The 19,656-nt window shown below is 41.3% G+C and overlaps 1 protein-coding gene across 2 annotated transcripts in view; it reads left to right on the forward strand.

Annotated features, from left to right (window-relative positions):
- Positions 1-3,394: 3,394 nt before the first annotated feature.
- SH3TC2 (SH3 domain and tetratricopeptide repeats 2) overlaps positions 3,395-19,656 on the forward strand; it is a 66,767-nt gene continuing 50,505 nt past the window's right edge. Inside the window, exons 1-2 of one of the 2 annotated variants that reach the window (XM_075274657.1) lie at positions 3,395-3,529; positions 13,601-13,726. In XM_075274657.1, the coding sequence (XP_075130758.1) occupies positions 13,717-13,726 (10 nt within the window). In that variant the 5' untranslated portion in view covers positions 3,395-3,529; positions 13,601-13,716. The remainder of the gene's footprint in view (positions 3,530-13,600; positions 13,727-19,656) is intronic. The other variant, XM_075274658.1, reaches the window with a different exon arrangement.

The raw sequence follows: 19,656 nt of genomic DNA on the forward strand, positions 1-19,656 counted from the left end.
GAACCTTAGAGGTCACGCGATTCATTCTGTGATTTTAGGATTAGCTGTGAGCACAATTTATAAACAGACCTATTACAATAGTTTTATGTTTTCTGTAATAATATTATCTTACAGGGGTAGTTGGGTATGGGTTGATCTTTATAATCTAAAACAAACCCCTCCTCAAGCCTACCTTATAAATTGCTTAGTGTGCCAAAAATTTATATTTACCTAGATCGCCGAGGTGATCATGTGACCACCCCAGGCACATTTTCAGATTTTCCAGTGACGCTCCATTTCTAGAAGAGGAAACCAGAATGTCACCTATAATAAACCACCCCCCACCCCATCATACTTACTCGTTTTTCAGTCTGAGTCTTCTGGGCACAGGACGTCACTTATTCTGAGCCAGTATATGCCCAGAAGATGTGACGTCCTGTGCCCAGAAGGTCTGGACTGGAAGACAAGTAAGTATAATGGGTGGGAGGGATTGAGTTGGTTAGGAAGGGTAAGGGCTAGCTAGGAACAAAGGGAGGGGGAGGGAGTGAGAGAGGAAGGTGATGTGAGTCAGTACTAAGTGGAGCCCAAGGCATCATGGTAATTGTAGGAAAAAACAGAACAAGAAGAGGCAAAGTAAACAAATGCAGAAGATGCCAGGAACTCATTGAGAAACATAGAAATCACTCAAAACACTGCTAAAGGTATTTAGTTGCACTTATTAACCTATAAATAGCACTAGCAGACCTTTTTTGACAAATTATTTTTTGCCCAGAAAACCCCTTTAAGACCATGCTGATTAAAAGCAGTAGAGCAATTGTTTGTTACAAACAAGGACATATGAAGTTAAAGGTGCCCATACACATAAAATACTTTAAATGTTATATAAAATACAACGTTAAACATATAACTTAAAATTTCAATGTTTTTTTGGTACAGAATACTATAGAAGGCTTTGCATTTGTTCTTAGCTATTTGTACAAAATATATATGTAGTAAACACTGCACCTTGTGCTCTTCTTGATGTGCTTGTCAAGTTTATATTTAACTACATTGTAAAGTTCATACTTCAAGGGTGGCTGTAGAGGACCAGGGCCAGATGTCTTGGCTGTACGAATAAACTCCGCTATAGGGAGCGGCAGGCGGCTTAGGACAGAGTACAGAGTGACAACCGCCTAACCATTGCAGTCACAAATCTATAAACATTTGCTGCTATTTCCAGGTGTCATAATGTGTTTGCAAAATGTCTTTGTCCTGGTTATTACAGCTCACTGTGTTTATAAATAGTAGCAATGACTATATTACTACTTTCAAGTGTCTAAGTGCCCCGCCACCAACCCAGAAGAGGAGTGTGGAAAGGAGGGAGGGGGGAGTATAAGTCTGTCGTGATTTGGATCACAATAGCTGTACCCTACCCTCTGACACTCCTCAGGGACAGTGTAGTGAAGGTGGGCACCTGCACTGTGGATGTTGATGGGATGGCACTCCCTGTAGTAAAATATGCCTAAACCTGATGGAGGTTAGGGTGCCCCTCATGTTGTAAGTGAAGGACTGAAAACTCAAGAGCCAATGAACAGTGGAAACAATTCACAGTTTACCATACATTCTCCAATGCCTAACAACGAATACTCTTGTCCCCCTCCAGTCCACCTTAAACTGTGCTGCTCGCTTAATACACCTCTCACCCCATTCTTCCCCCCTCTGCCAATCCCTTCACTGGCTACCCCTTGTCCAGTGAATAGAGTTCAAGTTACTAACACTGACAAACAAAGCTATCCACAACCTGTCCCCTCCATATATCTCCAACTTAATCTCCCACTACCTGCCCACACGTAACCTCAGATCCTCCAAAGACTTCCTACTTTGCTCTGCTATTATCCGGTCTTCATATAACCATCTCCAAGATTTCTCCCGTGCATCCCCCATACTCTAGAACTCCGTTACCAAGACACATAAGACTGACCCCCACAATCACAGGATTCAAGAAGGCCCTGAAGACTCACCTATTCAGGAAGGCCTACAACCTCCAATAACACCGCTATCACCGCACTGCCATCTGTACAGTCTCTCCCCTCACCTTCTGTCTCTACCCCCCTTCCCTCATAGATTGTAAGCCCTTGCGGGCAAGGTCCTCTATCCCACTGTGCCAGTTGGTCACTGTTAGTATTATATTTGCTTGTATATTTTGTGTACCGTATGTAAACCCTCAAATGTACAGCAATGTGGAATTAATATAACGATGTACAGCACCATGGAATTAATAGTGCTATATAAACAAATTAATTATTATTATTATTATTAATAATAATAATAATAATAATAATAACAACAATATTTTCGGCAAGGTATTGAACACTGAAATAACAATCTTCCATAGCATTGGAAGCCCAAACTTGGAGACACCATTTGTGCATGAGTTAATGCTTTTGATGGTTCTTAGTGAGCCCAGTCAGTATTCTCTGTTTCAGGCAGTCACCCAAAAGTGTCTTCAAAATCTTGGCTAATAGTTACCCAAGGTCCATTATGTCCCCTCACAGATTTGTTCCAGCACACTACCTCTAAAATTTAAGTAAGTCTCCCCCTTCCCTTCTATTTTCCTTTCTTTTACATCTGTTTTACTTTTTCTTCATGTATGCACCTCCGCTTGTATTTTGTGTTGCGCATCTACTTTGTTCTTTTATAAAAATTTAGTCAAAATTGATTACACCTAAAATTTAAGCAGACCCTCTAATGGCCAACTTGTAACCTACCTAAAAATCACTCCAGCTTCCTTCATCTCCATAGATATGTAGTAAGGGTCCTGTCTCATCCCTTCTCCTGACTGGAATATTCTGGTTGGCCTTGTCTTAAAAGCTCCACTTTTGACCTGACTACACTAAATAACTGTATATACTGCACAATTTTACGTTTTTTTCACTGTGGCCAGAAGTTTAAAGGGGGCAAAATTGTGGTGTTAAGATGCAAAAAGGACCATCTCGTAATAATTACTTGTCCCACTATGGTCCCACTATGTTCACCACACCATGTATCTAGCATGTATGATGTCATCAAACAGTGCGATGATGCTACCGCTTTTGATTCATGTGTTGTATAACTGGTATTTGTCACTCCACTTGCTGGCTAACATTTCTTTTCTGAAAATCAATAGCATATTAATCATCTGAGATGATATTTTTATTATTACGTTTTATATTCATGTATCAGTGGATTTGCGTTAAAACAAATGAGTGTAACCCACTCTCAGCAATACAAATACTAAAGTGGGACATTTGCTACAGTCTTGAGGATGGTGCTGGTGACAGCAGGGGGTGATGCATTATGAGAGAATGAGGTTCTGGGAAAAGGAGAAGTCCCTGGTACATGCTTGATAAGGAACTAGTGAGACATTCCTTCTCCAGTGTAGGAGGGAGGGGTTGAGTCTGCATACACTTGGCTCACAATCAGTGCATTCTACACTTGGAAACTACAGAGTCATACACCTAAATCCTATCAAGACTTCTGCCATGCACAGCACTAGAGGGGAAGCCGTGATCAGAGGCAGCGGGCCGGCCTGGTAAGGGGATACCAGTATGGCACTTGTGTTTGGACAGCAATGACTTGGCTCACCTCTCATTTCAGCCTTTATTTATAGCGTAGAGCCAGGGATTGTTGCTCGCTGTTTGACATGTGCACACACCTTATTTTATCTTTACTTGTCAATGGGAGGACTGTGCTCACTGCAGTCAGAGAAGTAGAAAAAAACACTTTGTTGTTTTTGACAGTCGAGGTTTCAGATTGTTAGCTGGATTGTATTTTTAGTATCAAGGTTAAACTGCTGGTTTCTTTTTCAGGAAATGCATTCTCAACCATGTTCTTCTTGCTTATGCATGTAACATTGTACAAGCTTTTTGGTACATAGCTTTATGCAGTTAATATTATACAAGCTGTGCTTTTTCATACATTGTTCCTGTTAAAATTGTAATATCCAAACAGTATGGTTTCATATATGTATTTATTGTCTACAAAAGTTTTTCTTGTATTTATTATCTGGTTCTATTGGCTTATAGTCCTTGCATATTCTGTAGTGCTGTACACAGATTTCACTCATTCACACAAGTCCCCAGGGAGGATTATAATCTAATCTCAGTAACTGACTCACATTAGGATCAATTTGCTAGAAAGTTAATCACTATAATATTGGATATGAATTGAATAGCTTGTAACATGCAGTAACCTATGGGGAATTTGCTTTATCAGCCCTTTGAGGCCTGTTTTTTTTTTTTTTTTTCTTAATTTCTGGTTACATTTTAATTAATTCAGTGTTCCATTACCAGTCGTCTGCATAACAGAGTCCATTGGATTAAAAATGCTGTAACTAATGGATTTACATCAGTATTCTAAATTTATATATATTTATTTTTAACTTGACTTCTTTTTTTTTTTTAGAATTAATAACATTTTTCTAAATTTTCATTTAAATGTGTATTTACTACTTTTCTATACTTATAATGTATTTGTTTGATATATTGTTTAATTTTTCCCAGAACTAGTCACCACTGAGGCTTACAATCTATAGTATACCGAATATAGTGCAAGCCATAGAGCCATAATTCCCCCCTGCACCAACCACAGTGCACCATAAGCCAACCACAAATCTTCTTTAACTACAATGTTCCCTTAATATCCAGTAATAATGGTGTCCCTATGGCCAACCCTTTGCCAGAGTTAATGACCATCAATCCTTGCGTCCCCAATAGGCAGCCACTATTTTCTCAAATACAATTCATGTCTTTACGCTGTCCAATGTTGTCTTCATCTTCACTTACCCATCCAGTGCAAGAGGTCACCTGAAAGTTAAAAAACATTCCCAGGAATAGTCTGTACCAGATCTGTTCTTCTAGGAGAGTCATACTATTAATAATATTATATTCTATGTAATAAGGAGATATCATATATACAGTATGTTTATTAAGCTTATAGATGATGACAGTGCAACATGTGCATTGATCTCTATACAGGACCTGAGAGCTGAGCTGTCAGATACCGAAGTCCTGTCCATATTCAGCTGTAAACACTACAAAGTAATGGCGGATACATCAAAGTCTATATTATTGCCTACTGATCCTTTTACAGTGTTTGCTCTGATATTTTAGGACCATTATGTATAAATAAAGGGCATGGACACAACATGCCTTACCAGCAGGTGAAGGTTCTGAATTTGGCATTATTGGTTTCTATATAGTTAAGTAAGATGTCCAGTTTAGAAAACCCATTTTCATATACCCTATTGGAGACTTCTAAGTTAATAGAAAGGGGTCATTTGTTCCAGACCCTAATGCCTAGGCCACAATGGCTAGTCTTTCCGGATTGTCTGCCCTGTTCTATAATATATAGACATGTCATTGATTTCTATGGGCAACTACTTATTGCCAGATTCCCAGCTGATCACTAGAGAAGCTGCTAGACAGGCTTTGTGTACAATGCTCTAAGATGTAGAGTACATTAGCTCTAAAGAGATTGTGGAGCTCACATGACCATATCACTATAATAGTGGTAAACAAGCAGGCGGCATATGACTATCTCATTCAGCACTGGATTAGGTGTTGTATTTCACATGCTGCTAGAGTACATTGTATCTGCAATAAAAATTCTCAAACAAATCATAGATCAATAAAGAGCCGTTAAGTTATGATAAGTAGAGGTTGGCCACAGTTCTATAAATATGAAGAACTTTGCTCTGACCACAATATATATTCAGAACTAATACATTCTAGCAATATCTTACTTTGCTAGCCAGTGATTCCAGCATGAACATGGTACTGTATTATGATAAACTATATGACACAAGTGAAAGGACAAGGGTCTGAATTAGAGCTGGGTTACCTATTTCACTACTAGCCGAGTATGACCCAAATATCCCAAATTTTTAGCTTTTTAATGAAACTGAACAATTTGAGATTTGTCTCAGGTGAACTAAAATAGCTACCATGACATGCATTGCGGTAAATTATTATACTGTGGGGTCTCTTCAGACCCTGGAGTATAATAAGTGGAGGCGACATAGGAGGTGGAAAACCCCCCCCACTTATATTCACCTCTTTTGGGCTTCTTTGTGGTGTCTGGTGCTCTCCTGGTGACATTATGCTCCTGGGTCACCACTGAGGCGTCATGATGCCTGGCATGCTCATGTCACTGCTGAGGCCCAATCACAGGTCTCAGTGGTGACCCCGGGCACATGAGGTTAAAAAGGGAGAGTGTGAGGAGCCCCAAAAGCAGTGAAAGAAGGAGAGTATAAATGTTTGGGGTTTTTTTTTGCACCTCCCCTTGGCTTCTACCTATTATACAAATCCTTATATAATAATCACTTCCAGTTTGCACCAAACCTCTTTGACCTAAAACAAATCAGGGACCCATAACAAAACAAATCTTAGGTGTTTCGTCCATCTCTAGTCCAATCTGTTATATGTGAAATTAAAATATTGTAAGTATCAAGCAAGTTCATCATTGAATGGAGGTTCTGACTATACTGCCGTAGTATAATCATTGTATAAAAGCTGCCTGAGGGCCCGGCTGGGTGAATGAATCCAGAACACAAGACCTACAAACAACTATGGCCCATACTATACCTCCAGGATCTCCAGAGTTATTTCTCTTAGATCCAAATGGTTATAAGAGTTTTCCAATTCCTTCTGTAGCCACTACTGGGTTTGGCTCAAAAAAATGCAGCAACATCTGCAAAAAAAAAAAAAAAACTATTCCGCAATGTGAGGCCTTTAAGTCATCTTGTACTTTAAAAGCATTTCTTTTATAGCAAGAGATGATGCTTCATGAAGGCACCCTGCAGCAGCACATGCAGAACCTATATTTCTATAATATAAGTATGTACAGGGTCCCAATGTATAGCTTTGCATTGTGCACAAATCCTTATACTTTTATACACAAAAGCTTGCTCAAAGAGTAGACAACAGACATCCCAGTAGTCAAAAGGCTGTGAAAAGATCTCATAAAATGGTGAACAATTATAATGAAAACGACTGTATGATCATTGTTCAAGGCAGAGGATGTTTTAAAGGGATTGTACAGTTAAAAAATCTACTAAAATGTTCCAGACTCCTCCCAATGAACAAGCTGTGTAACTATTGATATATTTCTATTATTCATGGTACCCTGATCTTCAGCTATTTTCTCCAGTCTCATGTCCTGGGACTTGCATTACCTCCTTGTGCTTGACACCGTGTCAATATGTCATCCATGCTATGTGAAGGGGTCTGTCTGACTGGCTCAGTGTAGTAGCCAAGACAGTCCCCTTCTCAGTCCATGCGTGGACCATGATGAGACATGGGCTGACTTAGCTATTATGACAATGACTCTCTTCTCACATAAAGGACCCAAACACAGAGAGAGTTGTGGAGCAGGGGAGTTAGTCCTGTCATACAGACGCTTAACCCGTTTGTTTAGGGGAATCAGTATGCTTTTATCATGTGGGAAGAAACCAGAGTACCCAGAGGAAACCCACGCTGGAAAAAGGAGAACATACAAACTCCATGCAGATGGTGGCCAGATTCAAACCCAGGACCCCATCGCTGCAAGACTACAGTGGTTGCATTTCAACACTGGAATTGCTCTTCTGTGTCAAAGACAGGCAGAAAGTTGAGGGGCTAAGACCTAGAACTGGACAGGGTGAAAACTGTGGCAACATCGGTAATACAAATATATTGGTAAGTTGTGTCAATTGCTATCACTGCATTTTAGAACACATTATATTGATAAACTATATACCTTTGTAATGTATGTCACATTTGTAGATTTGGAGACAAAAAAGTTTGAGGAAGTTGGTGCACTGGGGGCGGGCCTTCAGCCCTGGGAGCACTGCTACTACTGTTTATGTAGGATGGGTGATGTCATAACATTGTGAGTCTCAGCTCTTACTGCACGGGGTGGTAAAATGGTAGTGGTCTGAGTGGCAAAAATAGTGAAGGCCCAACCCCATTGCACCAGCTGCCTCTATAAAAGTGACATATATAACAAAGGTATTTTGGCTTTCACTGTAATATGCTATGCAACATGGCGGTGACAGTTGAATATGCTTGAGGGAGGAGGACTGCCTTTAAGATTTTTGTAACTGGACAATCCCTTTACGTACTTCATACTGGGCCCTACTAAGATCTTGTCTTCAAGTTATTGCAATAAAACAATATATAAGTTCAACATTTTCCTTGTGTAGAACGCGCCTTACTGGGGTTAAGCCAGACTTACAGGAGAAATTACAGGAGAATTGTGTAAGTAAATAAGTCTCCATGTAACATTCCTTTAGTCCTGTGGTTGGCAATCTGATGCGAAACTACTATACTATGTCAGTCTGCAGCCTTCAGGGCATGATGGGACTTGTAGTTTTAATATAATATTATTTCTATTGAGCCATGTCAGTTATACATTTTAGACTCTATATTCTTTATTGAATGCATAAAATGTGCAAAAATAAGAAGAGAATGCAAAGAATCCAAAAGCAGGAGTGGGAGCAAAAAGCAAAATGTGTCCTGTTGCCAGGGAACTCATGCTGCATAAACCAGGCCATTTACCCTCCTTTCACAAGGCCTCCGCCATTCTATCTCCTCCTCCAGCCTACAGATGTGCAGCGCTGTCAAAAGATGCATTGTGCAAAGGACTGGGACCTTGTCACAGCAAAGTCATGTCACTGCTCTGCGCTCAGGGTACTGTCATTGCTCTGCTGTAACAGACCCTCATCCCAATGGGCTGCTGTATGGGAATTCTCGTGGGGAAGAAACTCTTCAGGTGTCCAGGTTAGTTCAGCAAGAAAAATCCACCAAAAGATAATATGTGAAGAATTAATAAACTAACATTAAACAGATGTAGCTGAGTCGACTTGGTCTTTAACTCTTTGGGCTGGATTAGCATTGGGATATGTATCTGCAGTCCTATGTGAAACCTCAATGATGCAGGTAAAGAGTTAATGATGGTGAAATTCCTAACATAGCATTGCTACATCTGTATATTATGACAACTCCATTTCCACTTCTATGTTTCCATATCCTTCACAAACTCGATCTTCAAGAGTTAATCACTTTAGAGCCTTTCAGCTTCGCTTTTGAGTTTTTAAGTGATTGTTAAGTGGCGTTTCTTGGAGAGAGCTGGATTCTTCCGATCTGCTGACCTCACTGCATCTTCTCCTGTAGCATTAACGCAGGATATTAGATACTCCACCACTTTGCCAGGGCTAAAATGCTGTCGGATTCTGTTCACTGATACACATCCTATTGACTAGAACTGATTCTTATTACCCCAATGAGGTTACTTTTCTATGAACTTAAATCGTAAAGTGCTTCTTATAGGACGCTGAGCATTGCTATCTAGTGTAGGTAAATGGGTTGTTATGTAACTAAACCTGACACCTATTAACACTGACATACTATCTACATCTGATATGCTGCAGAGATCATTACATGTGTTTAGTGGTGATATGTAGATAAAGGATATTGACATATAAGCCAGATGGAGTTGTAAACAATGTTATGAGCAGAAGTTCAGTATGAACAATTGTATAGATGGTGGCACACTGCCTAGCATCTATTATTTTTGCAGTCATTTTTAAGAATGTCTGAATTTCACATACAGTGTACCTCCCCCTCCCCCGCACAGAGTCATTGACGTCTGTCTCTATATACAAACTCATCCAGGAGAAGTTGTCAATCTTTCTTTTAGGGCTGGGGACGGGGAAGGACTTACAAACTTTCTATTTAATTCTTGGCAGCAGTTCAACAACTTTATACAACAAAATACTGAGTAAGATATATCCCAAGCTCAGTGTCTCCATCTTATGCTTTTTCCCTCAGATAGGGTCGCATCGGAAAGCTGACAGAGCTACTTTAAGGCTAAATTTATACCACATTTTTTTCTGAGACATTTCTTAACCTATACTATACAGTATGCACAGACTTCTAGATTTCTATGGTGCAAACCTACAGTATGACAATAGATATACCCATATAATGTCTCAGTTTAATGGCCCCTTGGTAACCCATGCAGTACAAAGGCTTGGTTATATCCCCATATAATATACTCCCAATATTGACAAGAACCTGTCAGTGTCCCCGTCACCCCTTTGTCACTGTCAAACCCCTGTGACTCTTCTGTTACTCTTCCCGATCTTTTAGTGCATCTGTCGCTTCCCTAGTACCCTCCCACCTGTCAGTGTCAGTGCACTTCTCACTCCCCCAGTACCCTCCCACCTGTCAGTGTCAGTGCACTTCTCACTCCCCTAGTACCCTCCCACCTGTCAGTGCACATCTCACTCCCCTAGTACCCTCCCACCTGTCAGTGCACATCTCACTCCCCTAGTACCCTCTTACCTGTCAGTGTACCTCTCACTCCCCTAGTACCCTCCCACCTGTCAGTGTACCTCTCACTCCCCTAGTACCCTCCCACCTGTCAGTGTCAGTGTACCTCTCACTCCCCTAGTACCCTCCCACCTGTCAGTGTACCTCTCACTCCCCTAGTACCCTCCCACCTGTCAATGTACCTCTCACTCCCCTAGTACCCTCCCACCTATCAGTGTCAGTGTACTTCTCATTCCCCTAGTACCCTGCCACCTGTCAGTGTCAGTGCACTTCTCACTCCCCTAGTACCCTCCCACCTGTCAGTGTCAGTGCACTTCTCACTCCCCTAGTACCCTCCCACCTGTCAGTGCACATCTCACTCCCCTAGTACCCTCCCACCTGTCAGTGCACATCTCACTCCCCTAGTACCCTCCCACCTGTCAGTGCACATCTCACTCCCCTAGTACCCTCCTAACTGTCAGTGCACATCTCACTCCCCTAGTACCCTGCTACCTGTCAGTGTCAGTGCACATCTCACTCCCCAAGTACCCTCTTACCTGTCAGTGTACCTCTCACTCCCCTAGTACCCTCCCACCTGTCAGTGTCAGTGTACCTCTCACTCCCCTAGTACCCTCCCACCTGTCAGTGTACCTCTCACTCCCCTAGTACCCTCCCACCTGTCAATGTACCTCTCACTCCCCTAGTACCCTCCCACCTATCAGTGTCAGTGTACTTCTCATTCCCCTAGTACCCTCCCACCTGTCAGTGTCAGTGCACTTCTCACTCCCCTAGTACCCTCCCACCTGTCAGTGTCAGTGCACATCTCACTCCCCTAGTACCCTCCCACCTGTCAGTGCACTTCTCACTCCCCTAGTACCCTCCCACCTGTCAGTACACATCTCACTCCCCTAGTACCCTCCTAACTGTCAGTGCACATCTCACTCCCCTAGTACCCTGCTACCTGTCAGTGTCAGTGCACATCTCACTCCCCAAGTACCCTCTTACCTGTCAGTGTACCTCTCACTCCCCTAGTACCCTCCCACCTGTCAGTGTACCTCTCACTCCCCTAGTACCCTCCCACCTGTCAGTGTACCTCTCACTCCCCTAGTACCCTCCCAACTGTCAATGTACCTCTCACTCCCCTAGTACCCTCCCACCTATCAGTGTCAGTGTACTTCTCATTCCCCAAGTACCCTCCCACCTGTCAGTGTCAGTGTTCCTCTCACTCCCCTAGTACCCTCCCACCTATCAGTGTCAGTGTACCTCTCACTCCCCTAGTACCCTCCCACCTGTCAGTGTACCTCTCACTCCCCTAGTACCCTCCCAACTGTCAATGTACCTCTCACTCCCCTAGTACCCTCCCACCTATCAGTGTCAGTGTACTTCTCATTCCCCAAGTACCCTCCCACCTGTCAGTGTCAGTGTACCTCTCACTCCCCTAGTACCCTCCCACCTGTCAGTGTACCTGTCATTCCCCTAGTACCTTCCCACCTGTCAGTGCACCTATTAATCCTGACTTGCCAGTGTCTTGTCACCCCTCAGTTAATACTTAGTATCAATGCCCCATCACCTCTCAGATATCCCTCACTGTCAACCTCTGTCATCCCTTTGTTACCCCCAATCCTTCAGTGTCAGTTCCCCCTTCTCTCCTCAGTTGCCATCACATGATGACCCACAGCATATCCCAATCCATCAAGCAATCTGCACTCACTATGCAGCCCTGTCCCCTTACTCACTTCATGGATTCTATTTGTGTGAGGAGAATGGATGGGAAAGCTGAGTACAATCTGCCCTTTCCATACTAGCGCATTTAAGAAAGTTGTTTTAACTTGTAATTTCTTCCCAGCCTTTCATCATTGGAAGATGCCTAAGCAATAACCTTGTCTTGTCTAGTTCACGTGAAGGTGTTTCAGCTTGCTGTGTATTCTGACTTCCTGTGTCTGACCTCTGTCTGGTTACCTGAATTCATACCTGTGCCATCTTCCCTGACCTTTTGCCTGTTTTTTGCACCTCTTAACCACCGCTGAACCAGGACTACTCCTAGAGGTTCTGTAGCAATCTGAAGGTTCCCTGCTGCAAACTTCAGATCCCCATATAGGGGATAAAGATTGAAAACCGAATGACCACTTAGACAACACCCTCAGGAGTATTCCTAAGCCAAACCAGTTTAGTTGAGCAGAAGGGCCATGTGTACTGTTACACAACCTGTGGCTGCCAGGGACATACATGTACGTACAATGTACATATCATTGTATCTGGCATAGGCGTCTCCAGAAGAGACTGTTTTAGGGAGATGAGATTGACAACATTCCTATCAATGATTTGAGTTTTTATCAGGATACAGAACTGCTTCAGAGATCACGCCTGGAATGGATGAAAAGGGGGGTAGACAGGTATCAAAACCTGGAGAACATAATGATGTGAACCAGCACTATGAGGAGCGACCTATTTTGATTTGTGCCATGGTGCCCGATGTCCTATATGTATACCTCTACTAGAGGCAGTGACATCATATTTAGTATATATTTCAATCCTATTCCCGCATAGCTGTATCCTACACATGAGGGAACATACGCATTGTATGTTTAGGTTACAACTTCATACAATCCATCCTGACTTTCCTGCATCTTCCCCAGGAACAGGAACCTCAGGGACAATCCTACAATAAAGACATGAATCTCATGAGTCTCTGCTTCATGGATGTCAGTTTCCTGTACAATTGTTCTCTTGCATAAATAAAGCCATTAGCTAATTTTCCTCCCACAATCTGTTGAGTCCTTGTCTCTCAGAAGAGGCTGCTAAGAGTCTCCGAACTGCGTCGATTCCATGTGCAGTTGCGTTTGCTCTTGCGGTGTGTTCAGGAATTTTTGTGCATCTCCTTCTTATTCTCCAGATTCTTCCTCAGCTCTCTATGCTTTTTTATTTCTCTTGTGTAATTCTATTTTTTCAGCCACGCTTTTTCTACTGACGTGTTCCTACAGTAAACACGGCTCACCTTTTCTCAACATAGATATCTCCATGGATACTGACAACCCCCCCACCCCATGTACTTGAAATACCAGCCTTAAATAGATGAGAATTGGGACAGATATAGAAGTGCAAGCTGATAAGAAAATGACAATAATTCTGAAGAATTCACTTTCTGCAGCAAAGCTTAACCCTTCTCTTGACACATTCCATATATCTAACAAAGACATTGAGCTGTTTTTTGCTGGGTATGTCTGGAATGACTTGGGGATGGGATATTTCATCTCTGTTACTATGTATCAGCTGATTGAAGGATTCCTTATCATTTTTGCTACAATCTCCAGTATCCTCTGCAGGTAGAGGATCTGTGGACAGCACTGACTCAGGATTCCTGGCCGGCTGGACACACTGGCAAAGCTGCAGTCCTCACAGACAAGAAGGATGTCCCGGTGTGGAAACAATGGCATCAGGCAAGTAAATATCTTGGATTTTGTCTATTTAGCGGGTTTGAGATTGTGTGCAGTGTCAATATGGAAGCTTGCATTGTGTTCTGTGTTCCTCTTTGATGTAAAGTAGATTAGATTTATAACACATTAATAGCATTACATGTATTATATGACATTTATTATCATTATTAATATCTCCCTGTAGCCTGTTGCATCCAATAACACCAAATATGTATAAGTGGAGGATACATGTATTAGAATAAGTGAACGGTTACTGTATACATATAAGAGTGAAAGCCACATGAGCTTACAATCTATAACAAATTCCGCTTAATACTTTAAAGCCTAATTCCACCAAATCCTGAAAGTATTCAGATATGGCTGCAGTTTAGCCTCAATATCCCCATTCATGTAGGTCCAGGAAGAAAGAACTAGAGAGCCTATATTGTGTGAGTCAGGGAGAGACTGGGGGAGGAAGTGGGATGTCTGAGATAACTGCAGTTGTACATTGTATATTAGATGTACATTTTCAGTGTTTGAGTGGATATAGGCTTTACGTGGTGGTATATTGTAACACATGGGGCAGATTTATTAATCCTGTCTAATATTTAGAAAGTGAAAGCAGACTGTGTAAATATCAGTGCGAGCCTGGGTAAAATTGAAAGTGGAATCCCAAATACTGAAATATATGGCTGGCAACGCAACCACATCCGGTAGATTGTGAAGGCCGTATGTATTATATGATTTATACCAGTCCCAGGGGCATTGCTAGAGCCGTAAAAGATCAGGGACACAGTCCCAAGACATATACCCCCCCCCCCCCCAATATAATATATACCTATTTTGTTATGAAATAAAGTACCCATACCAAAAAACAAATATTACCACTTTAAAACCTTTACATGTTACATTTTATTACCAAACTGTATTAGAGTACTTTCACACTGTCATCATTGAAGTTCATTACTCTCATCTGTCCCAGGATCAGAGCAATAGACTTTAAACTCTGACAGAATGAATGTATCCATCTCCATTCACTATAATGTAAAAAAAAAACAAGTTGAACACTTTCTTCCATCTTGCTTGTTTACTTTTCTAACGGAAGTAAAGGTCCTGCAGGTATGACCATAATGACTATAAGGTTAAGGTCCCATGTTATGGAAACGCACTGGAAAAAAAACACTGGTGAGAGATGAACTCCTAGCATTATAGTTATTTATGATAGTCATCTATGACCCTGTATCCCACCATAATACTGCTCTGTAATGTAATCACTATGGGACAGTATTCTAGTAGTACAGATAACTATAGAGTCATTCTTCCTGCATAGTGTTCAGGCCGGTAAATACGACTCACAGACGGACTGAGCTTCACGTGTGAATGAGTTGTAATGATGTCTGATCAGTGTGGACAATGTGAATAGCTTTACTAGTGATACACACAGGGATAGAACTGTTCATTCACTTTGCTTGTACTGTAGAACTCAGTGTATTTATCCCCATAGCGTTTCCGCAGCAGCAACAAATGCTTCATTTCTACAACATGGGGCCTTTGCCTTGAGTGTTGACCCCCTATCTACAATACATTTACTGCCATTGTTTATGTATAAAGATAGATGGACTAAACATTAACTTGATAACTAAGGCATTATTTATCGTTAAAATAAATGGTTTGTAATGTGTTCAATGTTATGCTAACTTTTTCTACATCAGTAAATACATACATATATGCATACTGTACATATAAATATACAGGCACACGCACTCACACACACATAAATGTACATGCATGCACACACTTATATACATACATACCTGCAATCACCATCTTTACCTTCCACTCATGCCAAGTGAGTGTCTGAGTTTATATAATATGATGGATAATATGAAAGTAGCTTTATAAATTTTATATGTTTATTAACCTGAGTGGGTTGGTACTAGCCACTAACATATACAGAAATACACATCAATGGATGATCAAGCAAATACAGGTAAAAGCACAATACAATACAGAAAATAAAATGGGAATAAAAGAGGAAAATGAATACCAGAACAAATCTGTAACCTGGTTCATTGCGACCTGACTCCTAAGTCCCAGGGTGCTGACTTAAGTCAACAACACGACATGTTAATCATCATACGAACAGGAGAGCAGCCTATCCCACTAGGACGTTTTCCCATAAAAACAATTTTATTGAATATTTAGTTAAAAATATCCCCCCAAAAAACAAAAGATAATAAATGATAAATAATAAACCCAAACCAACACCCAAAACAAATGTAGTGTTCAGAAATCGCACCCCTATAGCCAGAGGCAACAAGCGATTTTAAAACATCAAGTCGGACAACCCATAAGAAGTCACTAGAGGTGAATTAGACCACTGATACTGTGTCTCCCGGATTCATTTAAATCTTTATGGAGTGTCACAGCGATGAAGATTTCATCTGCGGTCACAAAAATAGATATAGCCCCGAATAGTGACCCTTATTAGTTTCTTTTTCCAGGTCAGTTTTCTGCCAGGCTAATCCCCTCTCTAGACTATAGTAAGGTTGCTGTCCACTAAAAGACCTAAACATGCCACCTAACGCGTTTCAAAGTCCTATAAGTGTCTTATCAGCGCATCTCATCAGAGGTAGATTCAAAATTAGGAGCATAGCTATCCCCCTGTCAGTTTCGCAGTCTAGATAGCCTGTTATAGTATGGAGTGAATGGTGTCCTGGTTCCTCATTCTAACCCCCAGCTCCCCGCATTAATGTGCAGCCGGCATTGAAACAAGTCAGGTGGCATTTTTAGGTCTTTGATGCTAGGTTCACACTAGTGCCCAGAGTCCGTTCTCAGCTTTCCGTCTTCTGCATGCAGAAGACGGAAAGCTGTCAGACCGGGTCTGGCCATGAGCGCCAGTGAGCGTTTTATGCTCTCCGCCGCGAAACCGTTTTTTAAAAACCGGACACAGAGTCCTGCATGTCCGACTCTGTGTCCGATTTAAAAAAAAAACGGTATCGCGGCGGAGAACATAAAATGCTCACTGGCGCTCATGGCCGGACATCTTTCAAACCCATTCAAGTGAATGGGTATGAAAGAGTCCTGCAGGTTTCCATCTCCTGCTCAGTTTTGTGCAGGAAACGGAAACCTGCAGAACGGAGACCGGGCGCAGATGTGAACGAGCCCTGAGTGGGCAGCAACCTTACTATAGTCTAAAAAGGGGATTAGCCTGGCAGAAAACTGACCTGGAAAAAGAAACTAATAAGGGTTACTATTCGGGACTATATCTGTTTTTGTGACCACAGATGAAATCTTCATCGCTGTGACGCTCCAAAAAGTTTTGAATGAATCCGGGAGGCACAGTATCAGTGGTCTAATTCACCTCTGTCAAGTCTGAGAACATGAATCAAGATTCTTATACTTTATATTGTAGAAATACTAATTTTTCCTTAATAAGGTTACATAGATCTGAGACAAAGGAAGGAATTTCCAAGATGGAGCCTGTTTCCTCTTTGCCATGTCTCGTGGTAGTAGTCTTCAGGTTACAGCAAGGAGGTGTCTGGCTGGACATTGAAGTTTGGAGCCAATGGGAGATGGACAGCAGCTCAGGAATGCCATGGGGGCAGTAACCCCTCCTTTCTTTGTCTCTTAAGTGTGTGTACTTTCAATAAAGAGCCAGTTGTGCTGAGCTGGGCTAAGGGGCTAGCATGGCTGATGTGATATGGAACTCAGTGTCTGTGTCATTATTAGTAGTTTAAACATGCTTATTAATTTGGACTGATTGATCCATGATATAGTCAATTCGACTACAACACCTCTAGTGACTTCTTATGGGTTGTCCGACTCAATGTTTTAAAATCGCTTGTTGCCTCTGGATATAGGGGTGCGATTTCTGAACACTACATTTGTTTTGGGTGTTGGTTTGGGTTTATTATTTATCATTTATTATCTTTTGTTTTTTGGGGTTATTTTTAATTAAATATTCAATAAAATTGATTTATGGGAAAACGTCCTAGTGGGATAGGCTACTCTCCTGTTCGTATGGTGATTAATATAATTGTGCACGTTGTACAATATAAACTATTGAATTTGGTTGTTATAACAATATGACATGTCACACATCTCCCCAGATCAGAACAAGTGTAGAGGATCTTCTTGTGCAGAAGGGACACTCCAGTTAACCACTAGCTGCCTTCTTGCTGAGTGACACCGAATCTTGGTCTGCCTGGCAGTGAAAGGCTAGTGTCCAGCCACACCTCCCTTCCAGGTAGCCCTGCTCCTCTTCTCCCTCTGCAGAATCTTGAGAAAGAGGGATGCTGGCTGCTGGGAAAGATGTGTGTCTGGAAGTTCAATTGAGGGTCATTAGTCCTCCATCCCTCTGTAGATATCTGCTGTCCAGGAGCAATAAACTGGCTGGCCAGAAAGAGCAATCCCCCATGATATAAATGATAAAAATAAATAATAAATAAATACAAATAAATAAATAAATAAATAAAGCCCTTTTGTATTTGTTAGACATAAAACAACTGAAGCAAATTAACCACCAATGTAAACAGAGCTAAATCACAACATTCCTAAAGGTACATAAGCCTAATATGAATAAGGAACAATACATTTCAAAGAAAGATACAGAACTGAAGGTCTCTCATCAACACACTGGCTTTTTCCCAGATGGCACACTAACCCATTCATTTCTATGGGCCCATACACGTAAGCATGAATTACACGGTCACGTATGTAGGCTGACAGTCCATGCTGCATAATATGGAACAGGTCCTATTCCTGCCCGATTTTGCGGCCCTGCATCAGTGTGTACGCCATCTATGCTGTTCATTAACGGTACTAAATTACACCGTACTGTAATGTGCTACCAGGCAGTAAGGAACTAAACTATACCAGACAATAAGTCCCCATGCAGACAACTGAACGCTAGTGTGAACCTAGTGTAAGAAGCTAAAACACACCAGACTATAAGGTATAAAACATATCAGGCCATAAGGAACTAAACACAAGTTTAAACAGAGTCTTAAATATTTTTGTACTTTGGCAACAAATCATAAAAATCATAAAGTTGGGGAGTGTATTGTGGTTTTGTTAGCAGAGTCTCTTTATATTATTGAGAAAAACATAAAAGACAAGGATGGCACATAGAATGGGAATGCTGATGCTATACCAGTAGGTAATAGACTCATTCTTTCTGACATGAAAAAGCCTGTTCATATACAAGATTATATATCATAGGCATTGCTAGCAGGGTATGGTGAAGCATGATGGTGCATGATGTGACAAATTCTACAGCGTCAGCCACATGACTCCTTCTTTAGGAACGGTGTCTGTATCCTCAAAGATGTGGTATTTCCAAGGTGCTAGTAGACCAGTCAGCAGCATCATTAAGCACCTTCATGCTGTGTTGCTCTTAGTGTATGTTCAGAATCTTTTGCTATTGAAAAACCCGTACATAAAGATGTAAAGAGTTATCCAAACTTTTAGAATGTGAAATGTGCTGCAATGTGATAATTTATCATAAAAGATAACAAAAAAGTATAAAAAGTAATTGTAAAAACGTTTTTCAATTACTTTTCATTAGTTTTTGTTGTCTTCTATGATAATATGTCAAGCTGCAGCAGTGTAGCCGATTGCTGAAGTTCGGATTAGCTCTGCTACCTCTGTATACGAGGTTGTTTCTGCACCAAATTGCATAGATTTCTACAAGCCCCATTCAGATGAACATATCCCTCCTATGCCCCATGAAATCACTTGTAATATGCATCTTGCCATCTAGATCCATTTAATATAGAATATGGAAAGTTGGGGAAGTGAAATGTGAACCTCTGAAACTCCAGTTATGTTATTGTGTTATAGCTATAGTGCAATATCACAGAATGGTTATTAATATGCAGTGCTTTATTCTCCTTTCAAGCATGCATGATGTAGTTACTAGTTACCAGGTAAGCATGTGTTGTACCGTATAT

The sequence above is a fragment of the Leptodactylus fuscus genome, chromosome 5 (genome assembly GCF_031893055.1).
Source record: "Leptodactylus fuscus isolate aLepFus1 chromosome 5, aLepFus1.hap2, whole genome shotgun sequence".
In the NCBI taxonomy this organism is placed as follows: domain Eukaryota; kingdom Metazoa; phylum Chordata; class Amphibia; order Anura; family Leptodactylidae; genus Leptodactylus; species Leptodactylus fuscus.